The 17,281-nt window shown below is 38.9% G+C and overlaps 1 protein-coding gene across 3 annotated transcripts in view; it reads right to left on the reverse strand.

Annotated features, from left to right (window-relative positions):
* The window catches only part of LOC112512666 (GPI ethanolamine phosphate transferase 2), a 44,516-nt gene that overhangs the window by 12,033 nt on the left and 15,202 nt on the right, over positions 1–17,281 (reverse strand). For all 3 annotated transcript variants that reach the window (XM_025118742.1, XM_025118740.1, XM_025118741.1), the window contains 2 exons: positions 13,849–13,901; positions 13,671–13,773 (listed from right to left, as the gene is read on the reverse strand). In XM_025118742.1, the coding sequence (XP_024974510.1) occupies positions 13,671–13,773; positions 13,849–13,901 (156 nt within the window). The remainder of the gene's footprint in view (positions 1–13,670; positions 13,774–13,848; positions 13,902–17,281) is intronic.

The raw sequence follows: 17,281 nt of genomic DNA on the forward strand, positions 1-17,281 counted from the left end.
TACCTATGTGTATATATATAATATATACACACATGGAATTGATGTCAAAAAATAGATTATTAGATATACACACATACAGAGACTGTTGAAAGCATGGAGTAGAACATACACTTGAACTTCATGAAGATCAATTGATTAAGTATACAGAGTAATACGAGACTATAAGATGGAAATATACAAAAAATTCACATAACACTAAATGAACCAAGAGATTATCAGCATAAAGGAAAAAAGGGAATGCCATCTCCACTTGAAAAATTATGAAAGGTGACCATAAATCCAAGCAATATAACTTGAATTAGTAAAAGGACAAAAAATTAAACTTCAAAGAATGTTAAAAGAAAAAAAAACACTAGAATGATTGTTATGTGCATTTTATGCACCTAACTTTGTACATTTCAGTTGCGTCTTTTATGCATTTTAGTCAGTTTAGTCCTTTCATACATTTTTATTGTTCTTTCCGTTTCTTTCTCTAATCATGGTTGGAATGGCTTTTCAGAATAGTTTTTACACTTTTTGTATATTTTGTCCAGATTATACGAGGTGTTGAAAGCGATATGGTGGATGACTCGGGAGATCGAAGAGTGATTCCAAGGAGGAAGTGAAGAAAGAGGAAATATGTACCCATGATGATGACTACTTGGAGTAAAAAGTTGAGAATTTGAAGATTGGAGATTCCGCCACGCTTCGCGACCCTGAAGGTTATCCTTCGCGAGTATTATTTGTGGGAAAATGTAAAAATGTAAATGATTATGTATTTAATGTAGGAGTGATAAGAGCCGAATATAATCCCATAATATTAGTGATTGTAGGCAATCCCATAAAATCAGGGATTCATAGAATAGTTTCCTTCCTCTTTCCCTTTGCCTTGTGTATTTATATTGTATGTTTCTCTGTCAAGAATGAATAAGAAACATAGCAGAATTCCTAAATCTGTTATGGTATTAGAGCTATAGAAGCTTGGAAAGCCTTTTTAGCCTCCATAAACCTTCTTTGAAAATTTTGCAGGCCTTTATTGCCTCCCTCCTTTGATTCCTGTTTTGTGGCCTTCATTGCCAACAATTCCTAACCCAGCACCGAAAGAATGACATAACCCAAATCAGAATATGCCATAACCCATGTTTCTCAACTAGGGAGATTTACAGCACATCCATGCATCATACTAAATGGTCCGAACTAGTTCGAACCATCCTGAAAGAGGAAGTGGAAAAGCTCAGGTCATTTTTCAACACTCTGAAAAAACCTTCTAGTGGTGGATACTCATTCCCAGGTACTTGTTTTTTAACCTATTCAGGTGAGCATCTGATGGAAAACACAAATTGATTATCAAATTAAGAAGGATAATGGAAGAAAGTGGATATCTATGATTGAAATGGAAATTGGAAAGAAATACAATAATGGAAATGAACCAGGGAATCCTCCCTCTCTCTATGCACTAAAGCAAGAGCCAATACAAAAACTAGGAAAACATTCTCTACCCCAATACGATTGACCTCCTCCCTTAAATAGAGGCAGACACTCTCTCCCCTAACTAACTATTAGCCACTTTCCTTTTCTGCCTTTTTGGGCCTTCTAGAATATACCTTAAGAATACTTGGTTTATTCTTATTATGKTCCAGCCCAACCAAATCCGTAACATTACCCTGCCCTTCCAGTGAAGTCTTGTCCTCAAGACTTGCTTCTGGAAATTGACTCTTAATAGTCATTGCGTCCTCCCATGTTGCTTCTTCCACAGGGCGATCCTTCCATTTAATCAACCATTGTACACTTGATTCGTTATGAACATTAACTGTACGAACTGCTTGAATCGAGTCTGGAACTAGTATATCAAAAGAATTAGTTTCCAATTCGGGTGGAAGGTTTTGCTCCACTGAATTCGACATCACTGCCTTTTTGAGTAACAAAACGTGAAAGACCGGATGTACTCTAGAAGACGCAGGCAGCTCTAGTTTATATGCTACCGGACCAATTCGAATTACGATCTTGAAAGGCCCAAAATAACGAACGGCTAACTTCTGATGGATTCGGCGCACCACGGTCAACTGTCGATACGGTTTCAACTTCACATAAACCCATTCGCCAACATTAAAACTCACCTCGTGCCTTTTTTTATTTGCCTGTTCTTTCATTATCGCCTGAGCATGCGATAAATGTAAATTAAGTTGTTTTAATGCTTCATCTCGATCCCGTAACTCTTGGCTCACAGCTTCTACCCGGATCTCCCCTGGAATAAACTGAATTACAGTGGGTGGTTTTCGCCCGTAAACTGTTTCAAATGGCGACTTTCCAGTTGATCCGTGAAAAGTAGAATTATACCAAAATTCCGCCCAAGGAATCCATATGGACCACGAACTAGGTTGGTCAGTTGCAAAACATCTCAAATATGTCTCCAAGCAACGATTGATAATTTTAGTTTGACCGTTTGATTCTGGGTGATACGCCGAACTCATACGTAACTGAGTTCCTTGTAGACGGAAAATTTCTTGCCAAAACTGACTAAGAAACAATGGGTCACGGTCGCTAACGATCGACTTGGGAATTCCATGATGACGCACCACTTCCCGAACAAAGATGTCAGCTATTGACCTTGCTGTATATGGGTGTTTTAGAAGAATGAAGTAGCTGTATTTCGAAAGACAGTCTACCACCACCAAAATCGCGTCAAAACCTTTCGACTTAGGTAAGCCCAAAATGAAGTCCATTGAAAGATGTTCCAAGATCGTCTCTGGAATGTCCAAGGGCTGCAAAAGACCCCCTGGTGAGGTCAAATCTGACTTACAACGTTGGCACACGTCGCACGACTTCACAAATTGTTGCACAGCAGCTATCATTCCTGGCCAATATAGATTAAGTGCTAAACGACGATAAGTTCGATAATACCGGAGTGCCCTCCGGAACCTGATTCATGGAATTCTTTGATTAAGGTGGCAATAAATTTCGATGTACAAGGAATCACCAAACGACCCTTATAATAAAGTATTCCAAGTCGAACGGTGTAACCCGAATGAGAATTCGGATCGTGTTGCAATTCTTGAATTATCTTTTGAATAACAGCATCCTTACGGGCTTCTTCAATAAGTTGAGCCCCTTGGACCCAAACTGGACAGGATAGTATCGAAGTCAACTCACCTTCCTCGACGCTTCGTGATAATGCATCAGCAGCCCTATTTTCTCGTCCTGGCTTATAACAAATATCAAACTGGTAACCAAGTAATTTAGCCACCCAGTTTTGTTTCCCCGGGTTAGTAATTTGCTGCTGTAATAGAAACTTTAAGCTTTTCTGGTCAGTGTACACCGTAAAACATGTTCCCAATAAGTAAGCTCGCCAGTGTTGAACCGCCAATACCAAAGCCATGATCTCTCTTTCATAAGCCGACTTGGATAAATTACGTTCACTCAAAGCCTTGCTAAAATAAGCAATGGGACGTTGTGCTTGCATTAAAATTGCTCCGATTCCTTTACCCGATGCGTCACATTCAACTATAAATGGTTGAGTAAAATCAGGAAGTGCCAAAAGTGGAGCCGTAACCATGGCGGCTTTGAGTGCTTCAAAGGCTTGTTGAGCTTCCAAATTCCAACAAAAAGCATCCTTCTTTGCGAGGTCCGTGAGCGGTTTTGCAATGCTACCATAGTGGCGAATAAACTTCCGATAATATCCCGTAAGACCTAAAAATCCCCGTAATCCTTTTAGTTGTTTTGGAACGGCCAATCCAAAACAGACTCGATTTTTTTGGGGTCCATTGACACTCCTTTGCCGCTTATAATATGACCCAAGTAATCAATGGATGATTGCCCAAACGAACACTTTTTACGATTCACCACAAATTGATTCTCGAGTAAAACGTGTAGCACCACCGTTAAATCCTCCATATGTTTTGACCAAGTGGGGCTATAAATAAGGATATCATCGAAGAAAACCACAACAAATTTACGTAGAAAGGGCCGAAAAATGTCGTTCATAACAGACTGAAAGGTAGCCGGCGCATTGGTGAGCCCAAACGGCATCACCAAATACTCATAGTGACCGTCATGGGTGCGAAACGCTGTCTTATCAATGCTGTTCGGCTGCATTCTGATTTGATTATAACCGGACTTCAAATCCAGTTTAGAGAAAAAAAAATGCACCCTTCAATTCATCAATAAGTTCCTCGACTACTGGAATCGAAAACTTATCCGGTATCGTGGCTTTGTTGAGAGCACGATAATCCACACACATCTGCCACGATTGATCCTTCTTTTTGACCAAACATGATTGGGCTGGAAAATGCGCTTTTACTTGGTCGAATCATACCAAGATTCAAAAGTTCTGCAACTTGCTTCTCAATTTCAGCCTTTTGTATGTGGGGGTGTCTATACGGTCCAACACAAATGGGTTCATGAGACTTGATTAAAGAAATTCTATGATCGTGAGCACGCCATGGAGGTAATCCTGTTGGATCCCGAAATACATATGAAAAACGATCAAATAAGGATAGTAAATCCTGTTGTTGTGCTAAAGATAACTCCTCCTGTTCCTTTTGACCCGACGAAACAGTATTCGGAAGACGGGCCTGAGAAGGATTGTCGAGTGACAACCACAATTGAAGAGAAGCTTGGGAAACTTGAACTTTAGATAAACCTTGGATGCACACTGACTTCCCTTGAAATACAAATTTCATGGAAGACTGTTCCCAGTTATGGATCACTTCTCCCAAGGTCTTAAGCCATTCCATGCCTAAAACCATGTCCAAATGTCCCATTTCAAAAGCTAGAGCCTCCATCTCGAAGTCACATGTCCCCACTCGTACTTTAAGGTGCGTACAACGTTGGTTAATAAAGATTTTATGGCCATCACCTAGCAGGATGTTGATGCCGTCAAAAAATTCGGAAGATAACCCTAACATGGTCACCAATTACTGAGAGAAAAAATTATGTGTGGCTCCACTATCCACAAAAATCACCACTGGAATACCTGCTATTGCCCCCTCAAACTTTAAGGTTTTGCCACCGGAAGATGAGTCAGCAGTAGCTCCCAAGAATTCCAAAGCCATACATAATCCAGTTGGAGGAATTTCCTTCTCGTTAGTGACTGGTTCCTCTATTGTTTCGACGGTCTGAAGCTCACTGTCCCCATCTACAGATTCATCGTCGCCCAAGAGAAGAATCCGTAATTTCCCTTCGGGGCATTTGTGAGCGGGACCGAATTGCTGCCCACAACGGAAACACAACCCTTTCTTACGACGCTCCTCCCATTCTGTACGAGTCAGAGACCGAATACCCCGATTGCGACTGAACAATTGGCCATAGTCTGCTGATTGAATCCCGACAGTACGTGGATTCGGAGGCATCTGACCTGCATCGTTACGTGTAGTTGGGCTCTTCTCACTGGAAAGAGAACTACTGGGCCCTTTGTTCTCATATCGGCCCAAAAGAGTGGATTTGAAATCCCCTTGGGAAGAGAAGCCCAACCCACCTCCTGCATGATATCGAAATCGGGAGTGGGAAATATTCCCGGAAGAAGGGCGAAGCATCTCTTCGATATCTTTAGCGAGATACATGGCATCTCTTAAACCCGCAATGAAGTACCCGAGGGTCTGTGTCTCGGGTAATCGCGGTACCAAGGACAACAAATATTCAAAATTGTCTATATAATCGTGAATAGAAGATACCTGCTTCATCGTCGCCAATTGTTCGAAAGGATTATGAATCTCTAATCCCGAAAATCGCTGGAGAAGTTCGGCGGACAATTGTTCCCACGTAAGGGACTCGTAAATCTATTTCACAATCGTGAACCAATGTTGAGCCACCCCGACCATACTTAATTGAGCAAGACGAAGTCGATGGTGAGCTGGTGTACCATGAATGTCAAAGTATAATCCAGCCTTCTGAATCCATCCTTGAGGATCGAACCCATAGAATTCGGGCAATTTTACTTTCATTGCCGCCCAAGGTAACATATCGAAAGAACCCCATCGTGGACCAGAACTGAGGGAGCTGTCTCCTTGCAGTGGTGGTGACATTCCCTGAGAATTATGTGGAATTGAGGATCCATTGGAGGCCCGAGACGGTCCTCCACTTTCGAGGTTGGGTTGAACACCCTGTTGTTTCACCCATGCCATAAGCATCTTATGAAATTCAGCTTCCTCCGCTCGCTCTGATTCCCACGCTTGCATTCCCACTTTTATTTCCTGAATATCCGATTGCAACCTTTGAATCTGTTCTTCATGTTGCTCCAAACGGTTCATTTGAGATCGAGTTTCCATGGATTTCACACAGCAGGTCAAGGTAGGTCGGACCAATGATGGAAAACACAAATTGATTATCAAATTAAGAAGGATAATGGAGGAAAGTGGATATCTATGATTGAAATGAAAATTGGAAAGAAATACAATAATGGAAATGAACCAGGGAATCCTCCCTCTCTCTGTGCACTAAAGCAAGAGCCAATACAAAAACTAGGAAAACATTCTCTACCCCAATACGATTGACCTCCTCCCTTAAATAGAGGCAGACACTCTCTCCCCTAACTAACTATTAGCCACTTTCCTTTTCTGCCTTTTTGGGCCTTCTAGAATATACCTTAAGAATACTTGGTTTATTCTTATTATGGTCCAGCCCAACCAAATCCGTAACATCATCCTTTTTCATTTGAATTTAATGTCTCAGGTTCAACCCTAAAATACTCCTGGATCATTGATTAGGGAGCAACTGACCATATGACTCACTCTTCCAAACACTTCTCCACATACTCACCTTGTCCAAGTAACAAGAAAATTGCCACTGCTGATGGAACTCAAACCATGTAGCCGGTATAGGAGATATTCAACTCAACTCATCCATTCTTTTAAAAAATGTTCTTCACGTCCCAAAATTGTCCACTAATCTGATTTCCGTAAAGAAACTAGCACGAGATTTACCTTGTCAAGTGGTATTTTGTGACGGATATTGTTTGCTTCAGGAAAAGGATTCGGGGAAGACGATTGGACTTGCTAAGAAAAAGAATGATCTATATTGTCTTGAGATGCCAAAAAGTACCATATTATCTCACTCTCTCGTATCAGAATAGGTTATTTCCAATAAAGAAAAAAACATACTTTATCATTGTCATTTAGGTCATCCCTCATTTAGGATTAGTAAAGTTATTTTTCCTTAATTGTTTAAAACAATCGTTGTTGAAAGCCTTCATTGTGAGGTATGTGAGCTTGCTCTCACAAGCGTATCCCTTTTCATATCAGTGATAAAAGAAGCAACTCTCCTTTTGATCTTATTCACACTGATATTTGGGGTCCATATAATATTTCCAATGTGTCGGGTGCAAGATGGTTCGTGATCTTCATTGATGATTGTACACGGGTTACTTGGGTGGACATCGTTTCTCAATGATGATGTTCCACCATTCTACTTAAGTTTATAAAAGAAAACAAGACACTTCTCAACAAGTTGATCACTTGGAAAGTGTTAAAAGTGATAAGACACTTGGAACACATCAACTTGAATGATAAGGGAAGTATACTTGAGAAAGTTATTTTAAACAAAGAGATTTGTTGATCCATATATTTTGACGATATCATTACACACTTTATCTAGGTCCTAGTTTTGCATAAAGATGTGCAGGTTTTAAAGACAAATTTTGTGTGTTTGTAAAAGCTTGAGAAGGCATTCTCAAAATAGGTGGTGGAACCATTATTGATAACACATTGTTGTAGCATTGATTACAGCAATGGTCTGCTGATATTTGTGTTTGTATCTCATCTAAAGTCGTGCACCTATGCTTCCTCTATATTATGTGAATCTTCAGTAGTGTTCAAACCAAACCAAACAATTCCTTCGAATTCAACATCTAAAGTTATCTTTCATCTTGAGATCTTGAAACTTAAGATACCTAACCTGTGGAATATGATATTTGGTCTTACCATTTTATTACTTGAACGGCGATAGTGTTCACACATGTATACTTGCATGACTTACAACTTAGTATTGTAGAGAGACAATATCTTACACATCACTCACCCACCTTCCGTCAACCTTTGTCTCTAAAGATGTTACCTTCTTCGAATGGAACCCTACTTCCCCCAACTGGTCTTCAGGAGGAGAGCTTAAGTGAAGATGAGTCCTTGAATGGCCTTCTCGACCTTGAACCAGACACAATCCCGAACACTCAACCTGAGACTCTGCCGGCAATTCTAGATATTCCAGAAACTCGGCCTCTCACTCTGTTACGAATTCCAGAAAACTTTCAACATCCTGAATTGCTTATTTATTCGAGGAGACATAACTCTAACGGACGAGAAAAATCAAAGACTCAAAATTGTCATGATTCAGCCCCTAAAAACTGTTTTGAGGAAGGCCAAAAGTCAATTGCCATAAACTTCAATAATAATGAAAACCCTTTCAATTGCCCTCTGTAAAGGAAGCTGATCATGCATAAAACATCCTGTTTCTAGCTTCTTGGCTTATGGGAAGTTGTCACCGACACACCGGGCATTTGTTACTAAGATTGACCAAGTTGAAAAACGAAACATAGAGGAAGCTCTGTCATCCCCAAAATGGAAGTGACCAAATACAACAGTGATGGAAGTGTAAAAAGGCATAAAAAGGCTACAACCAAGCCTACGACATTGACTACCAAGAGACATTTGCACATGATGCAAAACTCACTACACTTCAAGTTTTATTCTCTCTAGCAGCGAATCTTGATTGGTTGTTGATGCAATTAGATGTAAAAGACGTTGTCCTCAATAGTGAGCTTAGTGAAGAAGTATACATGGACTTCCCTCAGGGATTTTAAAATTCGGAAGGGAAAGTATGTAGGCTTAAAGAGTCACTGTACGGGCTAAAACAATCACCAAGGGCATGGTTCAGCCGATTCACTCAAGCTGGAACAAGTAGGGGACATAGTAAGGAAAAGAAGATCACACGGTGTTCTCCAAGCACTCGGAAAATGGTAAGATTGCAATTCTTATTGTGTATGTTGATGACATAACAATGACAGGTGATCAGAATAAAATCAACAAGTTCAAGGCCTACCCCAGTTTGGAGTTTGAAATGAAAAACCTCGGATCACTCAAATACTTCCTAGGAAGGGAGGTAGCGAGAAGCCTCAAAAAGGAACCTCTGTCTCACAAAAGAAAGTATGCCATAGATTAACTAACTGAGACAAGAATGATGGTTACTAGACCTGCTGACACCCCAATGAAATTCAACAAAAAAATTGGGAATCAAAGACGATGGACCTGCTGTTGACGGAGAAAGATATCACAGACTAGTGGGAAAACTTATCTATCTCTCGCAGACAGGACCTGTTATTTTTGTTCCGAGTGTTATCAGCCAATTATGCACTCCCCTAAGGAGAGACATTTGGAAGCCACTTATCAAGTTCTAAGGTACTTAAAGGTCCTCCAGGAATGGGATTGCACTTCAAGAAAGGAGAAAACAGATTCATTGAAGTGTTTACAAATACCAACGAGGCAGGCACTGCTGATGATGGTCGCTCACACGTGGATATCACAGTTATATATGGGGAAACCTTGTGATATGGAGGAGCAAAAAACATGCAATCGTACCTTGGAGCAGTGCTGAATCAGAGTTTCGAGCAGTAGCAAATGGAACATGTGAAGGGATATGGCTAAGAAAGGCTATTGGAGGAACTACGAGTACCATTCAAACCACCAATTGAACTTTCTCGTGACAACAAAGCTGCCATCATCATAGCTCACAACCTGGTTCATCATGATCAGACCAAGCACGTGGAAGTTGATCGTCATTTTATAAAGGAAAAATTATACTACAGGAGTATGTGCATTGTATACCTACCCTCAACACAACAAGTAGCTGATCTACTGACCAAAAGTCTCACGAAAAAGCTGTTTAGTTTGACGAACTTACTGGCAAGCTCGGCATTGACATGATTAACATATACCTGCGAGCTTGAGGGAGAGTGTTAGAACTTAGAGATTCTTCTAGAAGATGAGATTAATTAGTTGCAACTTTTTTCCTAGTCTTCTAAGATGATAAGGTTCGGTTTGTTTCCTGAGCTTTAGAATCAGTTTGTTGTATCCTTATACTATAAATTTTGTACGGTTCCTGTTTGAGAAAAATACACAAAAACCATTTCTCTTGATTGCATATATATATATATATATATATATATATATATATAAACATACACACGTAAATAACTTAATATATCACATATGTAAATATATCTAATACATATAAAGTGAGGTAAAACAAATCAAGTCCCACAAAGAAACATAGTAATAAAGTTCGTAAAGTTTATGATTGATCCAGTTGTAAATAGCGGTAAATCAAGGTAAACAGCAACGCTAATTGCGGAACCACTATTTCCTAGACCAATGACTAAAGGCTATAGCACCACAATTAATTTCCCAGCTATGAAGTACAACTAAATGAGTGCACGGTGACTCATGTTTTCTTTGAGGGAGAACAGAACCAGTTTGTTATAAAGAAGCTATGAGGTGTGTGTAACGGAAGGCAACAATGCAAGAAGAGATTCATGCTTTAAGAAGAAACGAGAATTGGGATCTTGTGCCAAAACATGAAAGTTGTAAACCAATCACATGCAAGTGGGTGTATCGGTTGAGGAAACCAAATGGCGAAATCGACAAATACAAAACACATCTAGTGGCTAGTGGCTTCTCTCAAAGCTATGGCATGGAACTGGACTACGAAGAAACCTTCAGCCTCGTGGAAAAATTGGTAATGGTAAGAAAGATCATTTCACTTGCTGCTTACATAAGTTGGACGTCGTGCCAACTATATGTAAATAATGCATTTCTTAACGAAGAGTTGGTTCATGAAGTGATGATGAACAACCCAAGGATTCATCTCTCACGAAGTTCCTCATCATGTTTGTCGACTAAAGAAGCATTATATACAGACTCAAGCAAGCACCCCGAGCTTGGTACAGTAAAGTGGCTCAATACTCCGTCCTTTGTGGATTGAAAGTTTCTGATGCTGATTCTGCTCGGTTTGTAAAGCAAGATTAAAACTCGTATTCATTGGTATTGCTTTATGTTGACGGCATGATAATCATCGGAGATGATGAAGCGGGAATCAGCCGGTTAAGAATGAACTATCGATTTGTTTCGAAATGAAAAACCTAGGTGAAATTGGTTGTTTTCTTGGCTTAGAAGTGGAATGATTAAGCCAAGGGTGTTTTTTTATCTCAAAGAAGATATGCAAAGAACCTAGAACTATTTGAGTAATCTGGCATGTGGGATTCAAAGGAGAAACTTACACCAATGGATACGCATCTCAAACTCGGGAAAGGAGTTTTGCTACATGACGTTATACGATTCAAACAAGTTGTTGGTAGTTTAATTTACTCAACTATCACAAGGCTTCAAATAAGTTATGCTATTAGTTTTATATCCCAGTTAATGCAAAGTCCAACAGCCCTTCATCTAGATGCTGCAAAGAGAGTCATGTGCTATGTAAAAGGTACCTGGTCGATAACTATCTATTGGAAGGATTAAACAGATGCAAATTGGGCAGGCGACACGAACTATTATTGTTCAACAACGGGGTATTGCTTCAATATGGATTCAGCAGCCATCTCTTGGTGCAGCAAGAAGCAACCCACTATTGCATTGTCCAACACTGAAGTTGAATACATGGCTACAACCATGGCTACCCAAGAATGCATGTAGCTGGAATGTATGATTAAAGACATTCTTTATAAGACTATCTATGCAGTTCCGATTTACTGTAAAAATAAAAGTACCATCAAACTTGCATCCAATGCGGTTTTTATAGGAAGAACGAAGCATATCAATGTTCGCTATCACTTCGTTAAAGACAAAGTCCTAAACCAAGAAGTTGAGAAGGGAGTCCCAACACTCATCATCTGGCTTATGTGTTTACACAAACACTAGCTAATCTTGGAGTTGTTGATTGGAAGCATGTACTAAGGGGGAGTCTTGAAAAATAGTGCATCTTGTTATTCTCTCTACTGCTTATTTTTTTTCTTTAAACTTTCATTTGTTATCTTGGGTAGACCAAGTAAACAGACACGTGTCAAATTCCTACCCTTATAGGTGGAATGGTTTGGAGGTTGGGAGAAATGGTGACACTCTTACAAGTATGTCTTGTTAATTATGTTGGTGACATTGCGGGGAGGAAATCTTTGACTAGTTTGTATTTCTCTTTGGTTTTGTGAGTAAGTTGGAAGGCTCCTTTAGTAAATATGGTTGTTTCCTTTGCTATAGAGGCAAAGGGTATGCTGGCTTATCTAGTCAAGGGCCTCGTTCAGGGAGCTTGGCTTGGATTATGGTGCGAGTGTTGTGCATTGTGGCAGTCAAATTGCAGGAATGATCTTTAAGATGTATCATGAGATTGCGAAGCACATTCAGTTACCGTATCATCTTATAGTTTAATGTCTTTCTATCAGATCATTCCTGTGTTTCAGGTCTCAAGTTTCATTTGAAGCTTTAGACAAAGTTGTTATTGAGATATTAGACCCTTATGGGTATCTTTTTACATTCTGACTATTGACCAAGAGAATAAGTCAACTTCTAAGATATTGTTGTTAAAGGAAGTATTCAAGTCTTATACACCGGAACCATAGACAATCTAGTAGATATGTTAACCAAACCTGAATGTATGCCCAGTTCAAGGATTGCTTGGGTTTCATTAATAATGTCTCTTGCACTTGATTTCCATCTTGCAAGATGTGAAGATTTTATGTTTCATTAAGTGGAGGATCGAGACTATGATACTTATATGTTGGATACTTTTTGAATTCAAGTTATGCAACATGTTTATAACCTGACAAGATTCAAGTTATGCACCTGAAATTTGTTTCTTTCTTGAAAACACAATTTTGAATTGCCTTTATGAATTGAAAAAAATATGTGTTTCAAGTGGACCATGGATCACCTAAATAGGCATGATGTTTGCTGAAGTCAAACATCATAATCATCTACGGTGAAAGAGACATGCTCCATTGCCACATACCTGTAGCAATATATGATTTTGACTAAGCTGCCTTAACCGTCCAACTCCACATCACTTATGTGGCAATCATCATTCAAACTTTTAAGGGTGTTCTAATCGTATGAGATGTCACATACTCATAAGAGACAAAAAAGGTAACATATATTTGTAGTGAAGTCATGGGGAATGGAGCCAAGTTTTTGCAATAAAAATTATTCTATTCATCCAGTGTAACCATTCATTCACATCTAATCAACTTCTTGATCAATAAACAACTGTAAGGTGCCAGTTATAAAGGCATGATGAATTCAGATGGTATACTCAGAAAACCATATCAGAGAAATATATGTACATAAAACCATATCATAACTTCAGTTATATGCTTTCAAGTTGATTCACATTGTAAACAAAAGGGGGGCAGGGAGCGGAATATCATTCCTAACCTAGTGGAGGTCAAAAGAATTAACAAGCTTATGCAATAACTGTAGAAACAAACAAAATTAGGTCATGGGAAAAAATGAACATTTATTTTCCTTCTGGTCAATTTGTAATCAACAAACTACAGCTAGAAAAGCAATATGAATATTCCAGAGAACAAAATCTAAATAGAAAGGGTTAGCTAACATAAAGAAGGAATTGTCTACAAAAATAAGAGAAAATGAAGGATTAGTGATTATATTCAGTATGCATTAGCCAGACAGTAATGAAATATAGCAAGAAAAAGAGATACAGACCAAGAGAGTACGCCCATGACCACTTTCTTGAGTCTGGATAGTACTCAAGTGAATCATTTTTATTACTTCATCCATTTCCTGGAGTTTCGGTCCCATCAAGATGCTGAAACAGGGAACCAGCAGCGACAATGAAGTCTCCTTTAGATGCAGTGAGTTGGGTTAAAAGTTAAATACCTACCTACTGCGCCCGCCAAGATGTCCAACATGATCCAAACCAAGATAATGAAGAACCTGAAATGATATTGCAGAGAATTCTAGCGTCAAGGCAAATAAAGTTGCCTGGATGTAATAAATAGTTCAAATAGGTTTCAGATGCCTTATGTCTATCAGGGTACTTTATGAGTTCATAAATACATGTGCACATCAATTCACCAGTTTGAAAAAGATGTCTCCGCCAACAAATCCACAGATACAAATTATCTATACTGCCAAGATTAATTTCATTTTCAATGTTATCAGTGAAACAAATATAGCAAGGTGATGAGAATGCCAAAGATATTGTTGTATTTAGTTTCTTTAATAAGTTCCTAAAATTCTATTCGTAATTAGGAATTGATGGATCAACTTATTTGGAAAATAATGTGAATCAGTAGAGAGAAATAATTAGGGTTGTAATTAGTTAGAAGTTCCTATTTTCATGTATATTATACCTAATGAGAAGATTGTATAGACTATACAGCATTGTTTCTCCCATCTGCAACTTACCTCCATTTCTACAATGTACCAGAGCTTGGTTCTTTCTCAAGCTAAAATTTTCCTTTCAGATCATTATTATGACAAAAATCAATAAGAATTCTCTAACCAACACACCTACATCATCCTTTAGCCATAAGCCATCTCACCTTGAAAACATTATGTCAATCACCACAATTAGAATGAATGGCAATAACTTATTGCTTTGGTTCAATTAGTACGCATGTATCTGCAAGGATGAGGAAAGATGGGTTATATAATGGGTGAAACAAAGGAGCCACCCACTATAGATCCCCTACATGTAGCATGTGACGCTAAAATACCATGGTGATGGATAGCTCATGAATTGCATGGAGGAGAATCCAACTACATGTGTTGGCCGACGGCAATGAAACTACGGGAGAATGCCAATCAGATGTACACCATCCCAAATATTTGAACTAAGCTTGAAACTTAGAGATATGCAACAAAGAGATGAATATATTTCCAATAACTTCAATCACCTGAAGCAAGTGTGGCAAAATTCAGACTTGTTAAATGCCTACTAGTGAAAAATCCACTGAAGATAGTAACCACTTCAAGAATGTAGTTGAAAACAACCCAAATCTGCCAATATTTGGCTGGCATGAATGTATAATTTGATGAAGTTAGAGGGTGTATCTTTGGAAAACACCCCTTACCACCAATGGTGAGAGCATTATGAAGTTAGAAGGGAGGAAAACCATAGGAGTATTATGCTGGAAAAAAGGGTTTCATGACTACCCGTGAAAGTTCCATTAGTTGTTTGAAATACCAATCTTGGTAGAACCCTCAACCCTTCACAGACCCCAGGATTTGTGTGACCACATAAACCTCAGCATACGAAAGAGAATGCTACCGGATACGTGGCAAACTTGCAAATTTGAAGAGTGACAGGGAGAATGACACTACCCGCATATTATCCACTGCTAAAGAGGTTGCTGTATTTATTCCCTCGACCCTGTTTGATGAAGAGCAAATGGATCATCTTCAAAAATTGTTACTAGTTCATATTGGTATTTTTGTCATTTCCATAGAATCAGGTAGAAATCCTAATGCTCTTTCATGTTCACTGAATTCAACCCCTTGGATATAGATTCAGGTGCCTCAAAGCATATGACTAGTCGTGCTAATCTATTTATCACCTATCATGAGAAAATAATAGCTATTGGAAGTTTCTCACCAATTCCACGAATCAAAACAGGATAAACGTTTTAGTCAATTAGAAAAAAGTATTTCGCAAGAATGGATGTAACTTTCTTGAGTCTTATGCCCCACACAATCTTGGAAGTATCAAACCCACTTATTTAGGAAATACAAAATCAAAAGTGTTGTCCTAGCATACACATCACACACAAAGAAAAAATACCACGACAAAATAAATTGAACTCTTAGCTTCAGGTTTATAATAGGCAAGGGGAATAAAATGGGTCGCAAAGATGTATCTATAATCCAAACTTGAGTTCATCCAGACCTTCAAGCAACAAGATTCTAGAAACTCGAGGTAGCCCACTTCAACTCTATCTCCTAGCAACCAGTATAAACCCATTGTTTGTTGATGTTCCAATAGCTATTAGAAATTAAAAAAAAAAACATGTAATCATCATTCCAATGCTAAATAAATATCTTCCCAAAAATTCCCCTCAAACTTAAAGCTTATGTCGCCTAGATATCTAATCTGATTGTACCTAGAAATATTAAGAAAGTCCTTAATAACCCATATTGGAAATTAGCAGTTCTACAAGAAGTGTATGCTCTTATAAAATTGGTACTTGGGAAATTACAGATCTACCTTACAGTAAAAAGGTTGTGGGCTGTAAAATGGTACTGACAATTAATGATAGGCGTTGAGAGATATAAAGCAAGATTTGTGGAGGGGGGTTTCACACATAATTATACGGTTGATCATCAAGAGACATTTTCCACAGTGGCAAAAATAAACTCTACCCAAGTCCTACTATCTATACTTTTGAACTTCGATTAGAAATTGCATCCTTGGATGTAAGGAATGCATTTCTAAATGAAAACTTAGAGAAAGAAGTATGTGAATCTACCTATATATGTCTTTGCCACTCCCTGGAGGGGAAATTTTTTCATTTTAGTAGCAACARAGTTGTTCACCAAATGGGCGGAAGCAGTTTCACTACGCCGAGACAACTTTTTCCTTCTCGTAGTTCTACTTGTTAATAAAAAGAGTGTATAAAAGAGGGGTTGCAGCCCAATCCCTCATTCGATCTCTTAATAGATCTAGAAGTATGAGCAGTAGGAGCTGAAAGGCTCCCATACTGTTTGGAGGGCTGCACTGCGTTGGCTTCCATCATAGGTTGGATAGTACGACTCATGCGTCTGAAGGTAGCTTGCTTACCAAGCCACCCACTTGAGAAGCTGGTCACTAGAAATAAGCGACCAGGAAGCGAAGCTGTCTTAGCGAGTATGGGTTATGTGTTCCGGTCGGGGATAACAATGTGATGTAGGTAAAGTATTTTATCTAAGGTGCCAAAGAGTCCCCCCTTGCTCATTTTCTTCTTGATGAAGAATACTAACAGTGAAAAGAGATATTCAGAAAAGCCGATTTCCTGTCCTGTCCGCAGCAGTTCTGGAAGGCACATGAGTCCATATAGGTCCAATCTCATCTGCTAGTGCTTCCCAAAAGAAGCATCAAGAAAGGTCAAGCATATATGTTTTATGAAATGATCAGCGGGCTCATTCTATTTGTATTGCTATTGTTTACTCATATCTAGCTTCTCAAAGTTTAGCATATCTATTGTGTTAATCCCTTTTCACACTTTTTTCTAGCTGGGGCCTTGTTAGACTAAGTTAAATAACCTTATTGTTGAGGGTATTAAAGTGTAACTGCTTAGGGTATTAAAGTGTAATTATCTGTCCTATATATAGGGCAC

Source organism: Cynara cardunculus (genome assembly GCF_001531365.2).
Source record: "Cynara cardunculus var. scolymus isolate 2C chromosome LG 5, CcrdV1, whole genome shotgun sequence".
Taxonomy (NCBI): Eukaryota; Viridiplantae; Streptophyta; class Magnoliopsida; order Asterales; family Asteraceae; genus Cynara; species Cynara cardunculus.